This window comes from Salvia hispanica, chromosome 6 (assembly GCF_029641045.1).
Source record: "Salvia hispanica isolate PSC_SH4W2 chromosome 6, Shi_PSC_v1, whole genome shotgun sequence".
Classification (NCBI taxonomy): Eukaryota; Viridiplantae; Streptophyta; class Magnoliopsida; order Lamiales; family Lamiaceae; genus Salvia; species Salvia hispanica.
Genome location: NC_142697.1, coordinates 34,688,879 through 34,706,882, shown reverse-complemented (window position 1 = coordinate 34,706,882; position 18,004 = coordinate 34,688,879). Strand labels below are relative to the sequence as shown.

Genomic DNA, 18,004 nt, shown 5'->3' with positions numbered 1-18,004 from the left:
CTCTTGACTTGTCTATACTACGATAGCCCCGTACACTTGCGGGTATTTCTCGTGTTAAAATAATTCGAGTCAAACGGCATCTTATACATAATAAATTCCAATGTCAAATATTAAAATATTTTTGTTTGAGTTTAAATAATTTAATCAGCCATATAAATTTCAAATATTTCACTTTTTCAATAGAATTTACAATATATGTATAGAAGGAGTAACGGCAATGCAACATAGCCATGTTAAATAGTAATGGCATATTGTTCAATTAATTAGGTAACTGCAATTTGTAGCCTAATTTTAAAATTGAAATATTGATGACATTTACTACACATAAATATTTATAGCAGTTACTACAAATATACAGATTTATTAAACCTCGCCCAAAATTTATACAAATTCAAATTTATACCTAAAACTCAAAAATATTTACAATTTAAGGCAAAACTTAGCCTTTTATATATGTATAGATGTATAGATTGCAAAAAACATAAAAGAAAAGATACTTAAAAATCTAAAATTGAAAACGCAAAACATAAAAATTATATTAAAAAAAAACATATAAGAGTAATTATGATCTTTGTAATCTAATGACAAAATATTATTCTCTACTCCCATAAATATGAATATACTATATATCTAATACTAGTAGTAAATTTGATATTACAGTTATGCTTTTTATTTTAAAAAAATATATTCTTCAATTATTTCGGAGGTTAAATTGTCCTTTAAAAAATTGTAAAAACATAAAACAAAAGCTAAATTAAAACTCAAATCATCAAAATTCAATTTAAAAACACAGAACGGAAAATAGTGAGTTTATAGATTGATATCTTTCCTTTATATCATTACTTAATTAGTTTAAATCTTTCCTTTTATTAGATTTTTCCTTTAAATTATTTTTCATTAGTATGTAGATTATCTCAAGATTATGTTTCATACTTGAAGATTTATTTCCTTGTTTATTTTTAAGTGTCCCTCTTAAGCAGCCTTAGGTGCCAGGGGCCGTTCGATCTCCATGATCCCTTCCGACACAAACAAACAAATGTAGACTAAATTATGAACTAAAACGAGATCACTTCCTCGAATCAGAAATTATCGAGTGAGAAATGGTTAGGAGTGAAAATCAGAGGGGTAAAGTTTAATAGTTCTGTCTTGTTCAGCCGATGAGCAGTAGATGGGCGAACCCTCTAATTGAATTAATTACTGGGCTGTTTAACGTTGACGAGAGCCCAATATTTAATCGAAAACCTAACTGCAGGCCCAACTTAATTAAATAGTTCCAGCTCATCCCTTCTTTTAATTTGTCTAGGCCCAAGCACCAATTGTTTTAAAAAGATTATTCAAAAGCTTTACTTAAAAGTCAGGCCCAGCATAATTATTTTACTTAGATTTTGTTAAGTGACTTAAACATGAAATTCATAGGTTGAGGTAAATTTGTGAACTTCTGTTGGGAGAGAGAAGACCTAAGCGTGCTTACTATTTAAAAGAAGGAATGGGCTGTAACTATTTAATTAAGTTGGGCCTGCAGTTCAGTTTTGTCGCTTTTCAATTTTCACTGCTTCATCTATCCATCAGATAGCTTATTATTTTTTATCATATACTCTTTCATTTTTAATTTGTCCAAAATAAATTGACACATCAGTCTTCTGAAACTTTCTCTCTTCAATTAATACACTTAACCAATTTCTCTAATTACAAATAAATATATTCAATTCTCTTCCTCACTCCATTTAATACTCACATTCACATTTTCTCTATCCAATTAAACACATTAATGACAACTCCTAAAATCTTGTACCGACTAAGAAATATGTCATCTTAGCCGGGACGAAAAGAGTACTATTTGACTAGTAGTACTTTTTAATTTTCCAAGTACTCAACTATTTCTATACCACCTAATTTCCAAAATTTGTCTGTAAATTGAGGAGCAAATCCAACACAAAATCTCATCCAAAAAAGACTCGATAATCTTCTAAACTGCAATCTACAATACTATGGGAGCTAAAGTAATTAATTTAGAAAATAGAAGTGTGACAGGTGGGGTCAACGACGACCAAGGTCGTTTGCCGAGTTGATCACGTCATACAACAAATAGTCATCTTGAGAGTGTGGAAAACTGTTTTTAGTACATTGCAATGTCATATTGTTGAAGCAATAGACAGTAAAATATTAGTTACAATACTTTTAAAATTATTAACAACACAAATTCAAATCGTATCACCATAAGGATGAAGATCTACCTCTCGACTTGGCCGGCGTGGCATGTGGCTAGAGCCTATAGGTAGGCGAATCGCCGGATGGAGGCTTGCGGCTACAAAATGACGCTGAATGTGGTGGAGATTTGGCGGGAAAATTTCATGGACGACGCCGTTGAGTGCCTGCTACAAATGTTGCATAAATCTTGTGGAGAGCGGCCGTTGTTTCAATCATATTGATCCTTTCATCTGGTGAAACAGCTAAACATTTCATTGCCAATTCAAATGTTGATAACATGCATTTCTCCTTGGCAAAGTAATGTTGATCTTCCCTTGATAACAAAGCAGACGCCATCACTTGAGTTGCGGTATTTTGCTCTAATGCTTCACTCACCCATTGTTTTAAGCTTCTTTCTTCACTGAACATATCATCTGTTGGCCTCTTTCCGGTAAACATCTCCAGCAGCAGTATCCCAAAACTATATACATCTCCATTTATTGATACTTTACCTTCCATTCCAAACTCTAATAGTATCACATGCATTCAACTTTTTGTTAGGATTAGGTAAAACGTTAATATATGATGAAATTTAAATTGAAAAGGTCAGAATAGTGCATACCTGGTGCTGCATAACCGATGGTTGCCATTGTTTGTGTTTGAATGATAGTTTCGCCTCCATCGAAAAGCTTGGAAATGCCAAAATCAGCTAGATGGGCAACCATGTCTTGATCAAGCAACACATTGCTTGGCTTTATATCGCAGTGAACAACCGGGAATGTATGGCCGTGGTGAAGATATTCCAAGGCGGCCGCAACATCTATTCCTATTTTCAACCTCTGTATAAGATCTAGACTGTAGTTGCTGGAATGCAACCATTGATCCAAGCTCCCATTTGGCATGTATGTGAGAATCAATGCTTTAAAGTTCTCATTACAACAATATCCAATAACCCGAGCTAAATTTCTATGTCGAATGCTGCTCAATATAGCACTTTCAACACCAAAGCTCCTTGCTGCTCCTTGTAGTTCCAAGTTGAACACTTTTACTGCAACTTTCAACCCATCCGAAAGTGTTGCTTCGAATACCGAACCAAAGCTACCTCTTCCAAGTAGGTTGGTTTCACTAAATGAACTTGTTCCTCGTTCAAGTTCATTGTAAGGAATTCCTATGCATTTAGTAATTTGTGCTGAAAAATGAACCGAGAGGGGCACTTTTTTCTGTTTACACATCCTTATGAAAGCAAGCAATGCAATCGCCACAATGACAGCTAAAATCACTAATGACACCATGAGTTTCTTCATCCATGATCTATGATGGCTTTCTGGACAGGCTGGAACTTTAAATGTTATTGGACCACACAAAGCTGAGTTGTCGGAAAAAGACGATGCACTGAAGTTACGAAAACGACCACCACCTGGAATTCTCCCTTCCAGTTTGTTGTTGGAAACATTAAAATATTCAAGACAACATAAGTCTTCCAAGGACTTGGGTATCGATCCAGAAAGATTATTGTAAGATAAATCCAATGTTTTCAAATCTTTAACCTTTACAAAGGATTGAGGAATGGATCCACTAAGAAAATTATTTGATAAGTTAAGAAACTCTAGTGTTTGGCAACCATCAATTAAGGCGGGAATATCACCTGAAAATTGATTAGACGACAAGTCCAAATAATAGATTAACTTGAAGTTTCCAAGCAAGGATGGCAATTGACCACTCAAATGATTGGAGACCAAGCTTAAAACCAAAAGGTCGGTGAGAACCCACAAGTTAAGCGGGATGACTGAATTCAATTGGTTGTAACCTAAGCTGATCCCTCTCAAGGACTTAATATCAACTAAGCATTCAGGTATGGGACCCACAAGCATGTTCATGCTTAGGTACAACTCCCCCAAATGATTCATTTGGCAAAGTTGGTTAGGGATAGATCCTACCAATTGATTGCCACCAAGATATAGTCTTTGGAGTTGCTTCATTTTCCCAATTGTTGGTGGAATGAGTCCACTCAGCTGATTTTGAGCCAAACTTAGAGCTAGCAAGTTGCTTAAGTTTCCTAATTCAGAAGGAATGACACCCATGATGCTGCAGTTTTCTACTTCAAACAGCTCAAGAGATGAGGAAAAATTTCCTAGTGAAGTGGGTAGTATGCCATTTAGTGGATTGTTACTTACTACCAGGTACTTCAAATGTCGACAATTAGTTAATGAAGAGAGAAATGTTAATTCCCGAGTTGTGAATTCTGCTCCACTCAAATTGTTTTCCGAAAGGAGAAGTGATTGTAGGTGCTTCAAATTACCGAAGTGGGGTATAGAGCCACCAAATGAGTTGTCAGCCATCTCCAACGATGTAAGTTTAGAAGCATTGGTAATAGTGCTTGGAATTGAGCCACTGAGTTTGTTAAAACTCAAAAGAAGCTTTTCAAGATTGATTAGTGAGTTCCCCAAATCTGATGGAAGAGTACCTGAAAACTCATTATATGTAACTCCTAAACCCTTCAAAGTTGATATATTGAAAATGGAAGATGGGATTGATCCGTATAAGGAATTGCTAAGCACGCCAAATATCTGAAGTATTGGTAGAGTGCCAATCTCTTGTGGTAATTCACCTGCGGTACATGTCAACATAAATAAGACAATAACATTTAATATATATAAATCTATTAATATAAAAGGATATTGATCCTAATATCATGAAACTTTTTAGTAAACTTATCTTTTCCTATGAACTTTCAAAATGGCAAATAATATCACGAACTTTATCCGTGATTGTTATTTTCCACCGACAACGGATTCCGGCTACTTTAAAATGGTTTGGATGCTGAGTTTGTATACATCTACAATAACGAAATCGTGAATCCTGAATCACAATCCCAAATCGTGAACCCAACTCAACATCCATGTCATTTTAATGTAGCTCGAATCCATCGCGGTAGGACAACCATGAATAAAGTTCGTGACATTATTTGCCAAGTTACAAGTTTGTGGAAAAAGAAACATTTAAAAGTTCATTGATATTAGGGGCCAATATCCTAATATAAATAGTACTCCATCTATTCTACAGTAGTGGAGTCATTTCCAATTCTAGTAAAAGTCAACACATTTCTTCTCACTTACTTTACTTTTTGTCTTACTTTATTTTCTCTTCATCTCTCTACCTTTTTCATTTCCTACTTTATTTTTCATTTGGGAAATTGCTTTTAAAGTCATGAACTTTCACAATAGTTTGGTTTTTCCCGTGAACTTTAAATGTTGCATGAAAAGTCATGAACTTTATCGGACGGTGTAAATTTCCTATCCGACCCGATAGATTTCCGACATAAACTTATCCTATGTGGAGCACCGGAAGCGTGACTTGACAAATGGCAAATTTAGGGTTCAATTTGAATTGTGGAATTAATGCTACTTTTATGCTGAATTCGATTTGTGGAATCCGATCTGTATGTTTTCATTTGTGCTACTTGTATGATTGTGATAAGTTCAAGGTCAGAGATTACAAAGACAGAAGAGAAACAATGAGAATTAGTGGAGTTGCCAAGTCACTCCTTCGGTGCGCCACTTAGGATAAGTTTGTGTCAGAAATCTATCGGGTCAGGTCGGATGGAAAATTTACACAGTACGGTAAAGTTCATGACTTTTCATGCAACATTTAAAGTTCACGGATAAAATCAAACTATCTTAAAAGTTCATGACTTTAGCAGCAATTTGCCCTTTTTCATTTACTTAACTCACTTAACACAGTTTTTTTTAAATCGTGTACTAAAAAAAAACGCGTCCACTACCATAGAACGGAGGGAGTACGTTATTATACGTACTCTAAGTGATATATAAATAATTTAATCTGAACTTGCATATTCATGATATTTTGTCAAATTGAACAAAAGTCCTACTTGTGTTCTTTAATTTTATAATGGGGTAATATTTGATAAAAATTGTTGAAACTATTATGTATGGTAATACCTGTGAAATGGTTCCAACCCAAGTACAGCTCTCTAAGCATGCTCATGTTACCAATAGCATGAGGGATGTTGCCACTGAGATTATTGTTGTTTAAGTTCAAGATCTCAAGCTTTTTGCACTTCCAGATATTCGGAGGAATAAGTCCTTCAAGAGCAGATGTTACTCTTAATACAAAGCTCTATAAATCATTACTGCTATTTTCTAAAACAAATAATAATTGTAGCCGGAAAGTGATCAAAACAAAAATGCGTCTTACTATAGAAATGCCGACCAATTTGCCAACTTGATGATCAATAATTTTCCAAAAAGACGAAAGTCTAAGTTTCAGATTATTTTTTAGAACTGGTTTGAGGTTATTTTTAAATTATTTTATGCTATCCTTATTAAAATGACCTAACAATAACCTTAAAATCACCTCCGTATGCTTTGGTCATGTGTTTTTGTATTAAGATTATGTTTTGCATACATCACACCCTATTGGTAGCCACTATAAATAAATATCTATTAATGGTAATAAATAGACTATTTTGCCACTAATAGAATTGCAAAAAATAGCTAAATTAAAAATGTGAAACAACAAAATATAAAAATTAATTAAATAAAAGTTTGTAGCTTTTGGGAAAAGTTTTCGTTTGGTCTTATACATTTATGTATATCATAATTGTACATAAAATTTTATTTTTTATTTAGTTATCATAAAAAATAACATAACAAGAATTTTTTTTATAATGATGAACATTTTTGTAAAAAATATACTCCCTCTGTCCGCAAAATATTGTCCAATTTTGACTCGACACGGGTTTTAAGCAATGTGAAGAAAAGTGAATGGAAAAAGTTAGTGAAATGTATGTCCCACAGTTATATATTAGTTTTATAATAAAATGTGAGTTTAATGGCTAGTGGAAAGTGAAATCCATTTACCAAAAAAAAAAAAGCAAAGTGGACAACATTTCAAGGACGAAGGGAGTAAGAACTAACCGAAAAGTTTTCAATTTTCGATATAATTTTCCCATTGCTTGAGATCTGCAAATGTATATTATAAAATTGATTTGATGAAGCAAGTACCTGTTAACTTGTTGTTATTGAGATACAATTCCTGAAGATTTTGGAAAATTGGAATACTTCCTGTCAAACTATTGTCAGCTAAACTCAAGATTGTCAAGGAAGACATGTTGGAGATTGAAAATGGGATATGTCCTGTTAGAGAAGCGCTGTCAATATTTAACATCTCTAGCCTTGAAAGATTCCCTATTTCCAATGGAACTCCTCCTGTCATTGTTATATATCAGCAAAATCTATTTGACATAAATGTATCATATATATATTGCATCACGTAATGATTGAAGAAAGAAGAAATATTTGTACCTTGATAACCACTATTGTACCCCAAGTACAACTCTGTAAGAAAGCTCAATCTCCCGATTTCATGTCGGATGTTTCCACTGAAATTGTTGAAGGATAATGACAACTTCTCAAGATGTGTGCATTTCCATATATTTGACGGAATCTGCCCTTCAAATTGGTTTTTATGGAGAAAGAGTATTTTGATGCTAGGCAAATTATTGCACATATCACTTGGGAGCATACCTGATAGGCTATTATATCCTATTCTAATTTCTCTAAGAGAAGACACGTTGAAAATACCATTGGGTATAGTCCCACTAAATTGATTATTAGACAAATGTAATATTTGTAACATCTGGAGCTTAGACAAAGATGAAGGAATTCTACCAAAGAAAGAGTTATTGTACAGATAGAGTTCCTCCAATGGAGGTAAACTGCCCAACCATGTTGGTATTTCTCCGGTGAATGAATTCGCTCCCAAATTCATCACCTTCAAACGATGCAGTTTAGAGAGCTCAAAGGGTAACATCCCCGCAAAACTGTTGGAACTAATGTCCAAATATCTTAGAAACGTAAGGTTTCCAAGATTAGCAAGAGTTCCAGCAAGGTCGTATCGAGAGAGATTGAGAGCAGTGACACGACCGTGTTTGAGGCCGCACGACACACCAGTCCAATCACAGACTGATGTGTTTTGCGACCAATTGGTGCTCAAGATAGCATAAGGGTCGGAAGTAATGGAGTTTTTGAAGGAAATAAGTGCATTTTTATCTGTGGCAGAATTCAATGAGAAAGCAAAGCTATTCAATAGCAAGATTAAAAGAGCAAAGGTAAAACTAAGGCTCTCCATGAATTTACTGCTTTGTTTCAGTTGACGGACTCTGTTCTCTATAACAGATGATTTATAGTTATGAGAATTTTTATAGTTCTGATAATTTAACTTTTTAAATCAGAATTATTTCAATTTCTTTTATTTTTTACTAGTATTCGTTGATTCGAGTCTTCGTCAACGATATACTCATCCAAATATACTTGTGGAATATATTAATTGCATTACATTTCCTTCAATCAATAATAGTTTTCCTACGATGAATTCAGCAATATATATATACTTAAGTTTCTCTGGAATAATAGATATTCAAATCAAATATTTCTCACCACACATATTTTCCATAAAGATATTTTTACAACATGACATTATACGTAGAAATTTATATTTAGTAACAAAATTTGGATATGTTGAAAAACCAATGGAAACAAAACCCACACTGTCAAGATGTCTATATATTGTATTACGTGATCAACAGGGCAAACTACGCGGGTCGTCGTTGACTCCACTTGTCACATACTCCTTCCGTCCCGGATAATTCGGATCACTTTGACCGGGCACGGGTTTTAAGAATTGTAATGAAAAGTGGGTTGAAAAAGTTAGTGGAATGTGGGTCCTACCTTTATATATTAGTTTTATAATAAAATGTGGGTAAGAAAAAGTTGGTGGAATATGGGGTCCACTACCAAAAATGGTAAAAGTGAAATTAGACAAATTATGTGGAACGGACCGAAATGGAAAACTGGGACGAATTATCTGGGACGGAGGGAGTATCTATTTTTAATAAAAATAAGGTAATCGAATATAGTAACCAGATAATAGATCTACTCCATTGTGTGGTATCAATTAATTTCACAAATACGAATATCAATATAGATAAAATTCCACAAATTGTATGCGCGTAAAATTGTAAGGCTATTAAGAAAGTGTAGATTAAGGATAGCAATCACTTTCCGTTATTGCGAAATATATAAATAATTTTTTGTGTCTGGATTTTCCGTGATAGCAATCTCTCTCTCTCTCTCTCCACTTCTTGAAGGTTTAAGCTCACTGACTCTCTATCTCTATAATTCTTTGTAGGGATCAGATCACTCGGGATTCACTAATTACCGGGATCACTTTATTGCAATAGATCTGAGATGGCTAATCTCAGAGTTACAAGCCAAAATACAAGGTGTACAATCGAACTAAATAATCTATAGATGCTACAGGTTACAAAGGAAACCCTAACACTAATCAGAATCTATGACCGGTTCTGACTCCATAGCTAGATCCTTAGAACTTGACATGCACACTCAAGTAGACTGTTAGTAAGACAAGAAATAAGATCCTAAAGGATCTGTAACAAGGAATGACAAACAAGATAGAAAACCGCGGGACTTTTGGCTCAGGTTGCAGAAGCAACTTCACACGGGCCAAGAACCTCCCCTATCTTCAGCAAAAGTCACGAGGGAGCACAACGAGACAAACCAGACCCCAAAACCCTAGGAGTCTACCGATTGCTACTTTGCACCCGCCCCCTCTCACACGAGATCACAATCACAACTCAGAATCACCTCCGTAAGATCTAGAGGTCATAGATCTCTCTATACTCAAGGAATCGCCAGAAGATCTTCACCCAATCGTCAGATTCAAACTTAACCGTTCGAGATGGCTAACTGATCTATCAACACAGGAGTTGAAGGATCTACATTCTTCGCTCACTTTATCAGAGAGAAGAAGTGACCGGAGAAGAAGATCGGCAAAAACAGAGATGAGAGAGAGAGAGAGTTCTTGAGAGAAGGAGGAGCTCAAAATCTGAAAGAGAGAGAGTGAATCAATCGAATGGGAGAAGTCACTAGACTTGTCTCAAATAACAAACACAGCTCCAGATCCAACGGCTCAGGAGCACGATCCTCGTGGAGTTGCCACGCGGCAGCAATCGGCTCTCCCAGGTAAGTAACGAGCCATAATAATAATTGGGCCATTGCACAAGTTCTGGGCCTAGAATTACATCAGCCCAAAGCATTTAATTCACCAAGCCCAAACACCATTGGGGTCCATTTACCTCACATTCTTGATTGTGAAACAAATTATATCTAGGGATGGTTGTGTTTATTTGGAGTATATAGTTTTGTAACTGAAAACTCTACTTTGAGCTATATGTTTGGCTTCTCTTTCATAAACTACTTAATCTCTTTGGATCAAATTGGGTATTGGTTACATTCTATTATTGTAGGATATCATCATATCACATGTATCCTCTTCTAAAACATTCCCATAATTTAGTATCTTTGTGGTTGTAATCTGTTACGATCTCCATATCTTAGGTTTCCCTAATTAATTAGTATATTTTGATTCACCATATCTTCCATATCTTTTTAGTTAGTTATCTTTTGATTCATAGTATCATTCGTATATTTGTTTCTTAGTCTAGTAGTATTCTCCTATTATAAATAGGAGAGACTATATCATTCTATCGTCATTCAATGAATGAAGGAATATTTTGCCCATATCATTCGTGCAATACACTTGAAAACCTAACTGCTGCCGACGGAGGAGATTTCCGCGCCAGCCATTGAATTTTCCCCGCCGACCTCGACATCAGAGGCGCCGGATTTGTGTGTTGAGAGTGACGTTGTCAGGAATTCTTCGTGAATCGAAGGGTGCTCGTAACAAACTGGTGCTTTCATCCGTACTCATCCTCCATCTTTTTCATCCCATATCTCACCAATCAATTAAAAAAAAAAGGAGTTACCTTCTTCACCAAATAAAAATACCACCGATCACCTCCCACCGCCGAGCTTCACCGCTGCCATTCAACTTCATCATGTCACGCAACTACAACAAAATGAGATGCTATGAACAATTGCTCGATCAATTGGATGCCGCTACTTCAAGGTTGGAATAACGTTTCGACGAAATCGAGCGACGTGTGACAAAATTGCAGGTATTAAAATCAACACATAGACAGCAGCGCTATGCAGGCTTCGAAGCGGGAGTTAATAATGCCGCCTGGTCACCACCACCACCGCCCAGGTGTCGTCGGACCAGCTGGGACCCACCACTATATACGCAGCCGCACTACTTGTCTTTTCCCAGGGGTAACTCGTCCAACTACGAGACTGATTCCTATCAACAAGCTACTCCTCTTCGCCCCTGCTATGAACAGCCTCCCGGCTGGCCGCCACCGCAACGCTCACCCCCAAGTCGCTGGCCCGTCCAGCGGCGTCGGCACGCCTACGGGAAGCAGCAGCAGACACACGCAGCCCCAAGACGCCAACCCACGTGCTTGGGTCCGCCTGAAAGGCCCATTCAACAAGGATTTTCGGCTTACAACCCTCAACCCCCGACCGGCGGGCCTCTGCGACAACAGCCATCATCGTTGCACCACCCCACCTGCTGGGACATGCCGGGACAGAAGGGATACCAGTCACATGAACAACCAGCGCGTATGGAGCCCCCTGACTGTATTTTCCGACCCCTGCCGCAGCCACCACAACTGCATTGCTCTCGGAATCCACTACATAAGGAAAGATGCCTTGGAGAAGTCATTACTCATTCACAATCGTCGAAGTACGCTTCAAATACGAATGAAATGGGGGAACAAGAGGAAGAAATGTTTGATTCACCGAGTTTGGATCCTCATATGGAATATTCATTTGATAATGCCAAAGATTTCGATTATTCTCCTAACAATGAGATGGTGGTGGAGCGTAGTGACAATCTGGGAAGTTCGTTTTTAATGGACTCTAGATTAGAAATAGAGGTGGACGAAGTAGATGATCATGGTGCATCTAATTTAGATGTGGCTGGTGTATCGAATCTATCAATTGCCTTGCTTCACGGAGTAGAGGAGGATAGAGATGCGAGCCCCGAAGACCACCAAGTTTCATCTTCAGAGGATATATATCTTTCGTGCAGCTCTGATGAGATTAACGCCATAACAACAATGCCGCTGTCTGCTGTTGCCTTCTTACATATCGAAGGGGATTTCAGGTTTTTGCTTCAAGAAAATGAGTCTGATGAGGAGGGTGTATGCTTGAGAATTGGCTATCCTTTGGTGCAAGAATATATAGGGAAAAATTTGGTGTATGTGGCAGAATTGTGTGGCACGTTAGGAGCCTATTCTTCCTTTAGACCGAAGAGCATCACAAGCGGTAGAGTGAAGGATCAAGAATTTGATTATGAGGAAAACTTGGGACTTCTCCAACTCGCTTTACACGTTCCGGATGCAGAATTGTGCAAATGGAGACGTTCACCTTTTGACGACCACATTAGTCCGTCTTGGTTAATTTTTTATGGAGGTGATGAAGGGAGAAGTTCAGTTGTTCAGTATCCATTTGATCCAGGAGGAGATGTACCAAAGCATCTGATTTCAACTCTCTTCGTTGCTTCGTGGTTCCCACCTTGAGGACAAGGTGGATTTCAACCGTGGGAGAGTTGTTACGATCTCCATATCTTAGGTTTCCCTAATTAATTAGTATATTTTGATTCACCATATCTTCCATATCTTTTTAGTTAGTTATCTTTTGATTCATAGTATCATATTTGTTTCTTAGTCTAGTAGTATTCTCCTATTATAAATAGGAGAGATTATATCATTCTATCGTCATTCAATGAATGAAGAAATATTTTGCCCATATCATTCGTGCAATACACTTGAAAACCTAACTGCTGCCGACGGAGGAGATTTCCGCGCCAGCCATTGAATTTCCCCCGCCGACCTCGACATCAGAGGCGCCGGATTTGTGTGTTGAGAGTGACGTTGTCAGGAATTCTTCGTGAATCGAAGGGTGCTCGTAACATAATCTTGGCTAGAAATACTCAGTACCAAAGTGTTGACGTTGTAACCAAAAATGTTTCACCTTATTTTATGTTTATTTATGGACCCTTCTTCCTTTCCTCATATTTTTCATAAATGACATTCAATATTGATTAATAGAAATGTACAATATTGCATTGCTTATTTTAATTATACTGCTGATTTAATGTATCAATACATCTTTCAACTGATAAATTTTTATAGAAAATCCAGAACGCGTAAGCTATACTATATACAAGAATCAATTAAAATAATGTAATCGAATATAGTACCAGATAATAGAACTACTCCATTATGTGGTATCAATTAAATTCACAAATATGAAAATCAATATAGATAAAATTCCACAAATTGTATGCACGCGAAATTGTAAGGCTATTAAGAAAGTGTAGATTTAGGATAACAATCACTTTCCCGTGATTGTGAAATATATAAATAATTTTTTGTGTTTGGATTTGGTGTAAAAAATTAGATATGTGTGATCTTTAATGGATCTTAAAATGTAATTGATATTGTTTCTAGTCCAAAAATAAGTCGTATCATTTCCAATATAGCCCAAATTTAACTTACCAAATTTAAGGGGGAAAGGTTTTGGTTTTTAGGCCATAATAAGTTAAAAATTCCAAAAAAACAATTTAGAGCCGGTAATGAACAAGTCATTCATGAAAACTATGTAAACATTTCAAGCCCATTCCTTCTTTTAATTAGTCTACGCCCAAGCACCAATTATTATAAAAAGTTGGCCCAAGCTTTACTTAAAAGTCAAGCCCAACATAATTATTTTCAGCTCACATCTTTGAATAAAAAATCCCCAAATTGGAACTCTTGAAACTTGATATCAATGGTAAATCTCCACTTCTTGAAGGTTTAAGCTCACTGACTCTCTATTTCTATATTTCTTTATTGTGGAACAAATGATATCTAGGGATGGTTGTGTTTATATGTATAGTTTTGTAACTGAAAACTCTACTTTGAGCGGCTTCTCTTTCATAAACTACTCGAATCTCTTTTGATCAAATTGGGTATGGGTTACATTTTATTATTGAAGGATATCATCACATCACATATATCTTCTTCTAAAACATTCCCATAATTTAGTATCTTCGTGGTTGTAATCTTGGCAATAAATACTCAGTACCAAATATTGACGTTGTAACCAAAAATGTTTCACCTTAAAATTGTGTATATTTATGGACCCTTCTTCGTTTCATCGTATTTTTCATAATAGACATTCAATATTGACTTTCATTATTAACTTTTAGGAATTTAAACTATTTTAGTGATCAACACCTTGGTATGATAAAGATGACATTCGGCTAGTCGTCTACACGTTCTTTCGAATAAACCTTCAGTAACAAAAAGGTGGAGAAAGATGGGGCGTCACAGCACACTTAATAAAAATTTTTCCAAAAGATAAAATAGTGATTTGTGCACAATTTTTTTCCATATTGGTAGAAAATTTATTTGAGGAATTAAGGCATTATTCTGGACATGAAAAGGCAATCACGCCACATGATTTTTCATGATTGTTGGATATTCTGAATTAAGAAAAAAGAAAATAAGGAAAGGAAGAAAAGAATACGAAAGTGCTTAGTAAATCATCAACTATATATTAAGGATATTTTTTAACACAATGAAGGACGCTAATTTGTGTTTCTAAATATACCACCAATGCTTCAGTTTTTGTGTCACTAAAATAATTTATTTGTAGTGAATCAAACTATAATATGAAATTAAATATGATTAATAGAAACGTACAATATTGCATTGCTTATTTTAATTATACTGCGGACTTAATATATCAATACATCTTTCAACTGATAAATTTTTATAGAAAATCCAGTACAAGCTGTACTATATACCAGAATCAAATCGCGTTGTTGCGAATACTTATAGGAAAAGCATATCGGGGACGACGCATTTCAGTAGCTGCTACAAATGTGGCATGGATCTTGTGCAAAGCAGCAACTACTTCAATCATGTTGATTCTTTCATCTGCTGGAACGGCTAAACATTTCGTTGCCAATTCAAATGTCGATAAGATGCATTTCTCCTTAGCAGAGTAATGTTGATCTTCCCTTGCTAACAACGCATTCGCCACCACTTCAACAGCTACATTTTGCTCAAGTGCTTCACTCACCCACTGTTTTAAGTTCTTTTCTTCATTGAACATATCATCAATTGACACTATGCCTTCCATTCCAAACTCTAATTGTATCACACGTATTCAAACTTTTTTGTTAGGATAAGGTTAAAACATTTATATACGATGAAATTTAAGTCGGAGCATCGTGCATCACCTGGTGCTGCATAGCCAAACGTCGCCACTGTTTGTGTTTGGATGAAAGTTTCCCCTCCATCAAAAAGCTTGGAAATATCAAAATCAGCAAGATCAGCAATCATGTCTTGATCAATCAACACATTGCTTGGCTTTAAATCACAGTGTACAACTTGAAATGTATGGCCATGGTGAAGATATTCCAAGGCTGCTGCAACATCTATTGCTATTTTCAGCCGTTGTTATAAGTTCCAAACCATACATGCCAGAATGTAACCATTTCTCTAAGCTCCCGTTCGGCATATGTGTGAGAATCAATGCTTTAAACTCCATATTACAACAACATCCAATAACTCGAACTAAGTTTCTGTGTCGAATGCGGCTCAATATTGCAGTTTCAACATCAAAGCTCCTTGGTGCTCCTTGTAGTTTCAAGTTGAACACTTCTACTGCAACTTTCAATCCATCGGAAAGTGTTGCTTCAAATACAGAACCAAAACTACCTCTTCCAAGTAGCTAGGTTGGTTTCACTAAATGAACTTGTTCCTCTTTCAAGTTCTTTGTACGAAATTCTTCTGCATTCAGTAGTTTGTGGTGAAATATCGACCAAGAGTGGTACATTTTTCTGCTTATGCATCCATACGAGAACAAACATCACAATCACCACAATAACACCTAAAATCACTAATGGCACCATGAGTTTCTTTAACCATGATCTATGATGATTTTCTTGACAAGATGGTACTTGATATATTGCTGGACCACAAAGAGCTATATTATGGGAAAAAGAAAAAGCACTGAAGTTACGAAAACGACCACCATCTGGATTTTTCCCTCCAATTTGTTGTTGAAAATATTAAAAGTTTCAAGAAAGAGGAGGTCTTCTAAGGACTTGGGTATTGTTCCAGAAAGATTATTGTGAGATAAATCCAATGTTGTCAAACCTTTAACATTTCCCAAGGATTGAGGAATGGATCCGCTAAAAAAATTATTTGATATGTTAAGAAACTCTAATGATTGGCAACCATCTATCAAGGTGGGAATATTTCCTGAAAATTGATTAGACGACAAATCCAAATAAACGATTAACTTGAAATTTCCAAGCTCAGACGGCAATTGACCACTCAAACGATTGGAGGACAAGCTGAAAGTAAGAAGGTCTGTGAGAATCCACAAGTTTGGAGGAATGCTAGAATTCAATTGGTTGAAACCTAAGTTAATGACTCTCAAGGATTTAACATCACCTAAGCATTTAGGTATGGGACCCACAAGCATGTTCATGCTTAGGCCCAACTCCCCCAAATGATTCATTTGGCAAAGTTGGTTAGGGATAGACCCTACCAATCGATTGCCATCAAGATGTAGTATTTGGAGTTGCTTCATTTTCCCAATTGTTGGTGGAATGAGTCCACTCAGCTGATTTCTTGCCAAATCTAGATATAGCAAACTGCTTAAATTTCCTATTTGAGAAGGAATGACACTAGTGATGCTGCAGTTTTCTACTTCAATAACCTCAAGAGATGAGGAAAAGTTTCCTAGTGAAGTGGGTAGGATGCCATTTAGTGGATTGTTACTTACTTGCACGTACTTCAAATGTCGACAATTAGTTAATGAAGAGAGAAATGTTAATTCCTGAGTTGTGAAATCTGCTCCACTCAAATTGTTTTCCGAAAGGAGAAGTGATTTTAGGAGCTTCAAATTACCTAAGTGGGGTATAGAGCCACCAAATGAGTTGTCAGCCATTTCCAAGATGGTAAGTTTAGAAGCATTGGCAATAGTGCTTGGAATTGAGCCACTGAGTTTGTTAGAATCCAAAAGGAGCTCTTCAATATTGATTAGTGAGTTCCCCAAATCTGATGGAAGAGTACCTGAAAACTCATTAAATGTAACTCCTAAACCCTTCAAAGTTGATATGTTGAATATGGAAGATGGGATCAATCCGTATAAGGAATTGCCAAGCACATAGAATCTCTCAAGTATTGGTAGAGTGCCAATTTCTTGTGGTAATTCACCTGCGGTACATGTCTAACATAAATAAGATTACTAACATTTTTTATGAGACGGAGAGAGTATCTATTAATGGTAATAACTTTTTTTGTAAATATAGACTATTTTGCCCTTAATAGAATGGCAAAAAATAGATAAATTAAAAATCTAAACCAACAAAACATAAATATGAATTAAATAAAAGTTTGTAGCTTTTTGGTAAAGTTTTCATCTGGTCTTAATTCATTTATATATATCATAATTGTTCATAAAATTTTTTTTTTTTAGTTATCATAAAAAATAATACAAAACGAAAATTTTTATAATGACCAATATTTTTGTAAAAATATACTCCCTCCGTCACAAAAAATAGGGCACATTCAAAAAAGGAAAGTTTTCAACAACTTCACTCTTACTTTTTTCCTTCTCTCGTAATAATAGTATAGACCCTACATTCCACTAACACTACTTCTCTCTTACTTTACCAATTCTATATTAAAACTCGTGTCATTCACAAAGTGCCCTATTTTTTTTGGACGGAGGGAGTAAGAACTAACCGGACTAGATTAAAGTTTTGTATTTTCAATATAATTTTCTATCATATAATTGATTTTGGAAGC

General features: G+C 35.8%; 1 protein-coding gene and 1 pseudogene across 3 annotated transcripts in view; both read right to left on the bottom strand.

Annotated features, from left to right (window-relative positions):
- Positions 1–1,991: 1,991 nt before the first annotated feature.
- LOC125200422 (uncharacterized) overlaps positions 1,992–18,004 on the bottom strand; it is a 16,071-nt gene continuing 58 nt past the window's right edge. The window contains exons 1-5 of one of the 2 annotated variants that reach the window (XM_089061207.1): positions 7,512–8,373; positions 7,212–7,415; positions 6,147–6,290; positions 2,810–4,795; positions 1,992–2,714 (exon numbers count right to left, since the gene is read on the bottom strand). In XM_089061207.1, coding sequence (XP_088917333.1) covers positions 2,350–2,714; positions 2,810–4,795; positions 6,147–6,290; positions 7,212–7,415; positions 7,512–8,337 — 3,525 coding nt within the window. In that variant the 5' untranslated portion in view covers positions 8,338–8,373 and the 3' untranslated portion in view covers positions 1,992–2,349. Of the gene's footprint in view, positions 2,715–2,809; positions 4,796–6,146; positions 6,291–7,211; positions 7,416–7,511; positions 8,374–18,004 lie in introns of those variants that run through there. The other variant, XM_089061208.1, reaches the window with a different exon arrangement.
- The window catches only part of LOC148923688 (uncharacterized), a 20,480-nt pseudogene continuing 17,336 nt past the window's right edge, over positions 14,861–18,004 (bottom strand). The window contains exons 6-7 of the transcript XR_016132888.1: positions 15,421–17,410; positions 14,861–15,328 (exon numbers count right to left, since the gene is read on the bottom strand). The product of XR_016132888.1 is annotated as an uncharacterized LOC148923688 (transcript). The remainder of the gene's footprint in view (positions 15,329–15,420; positions 17,411–18,004) is intronic.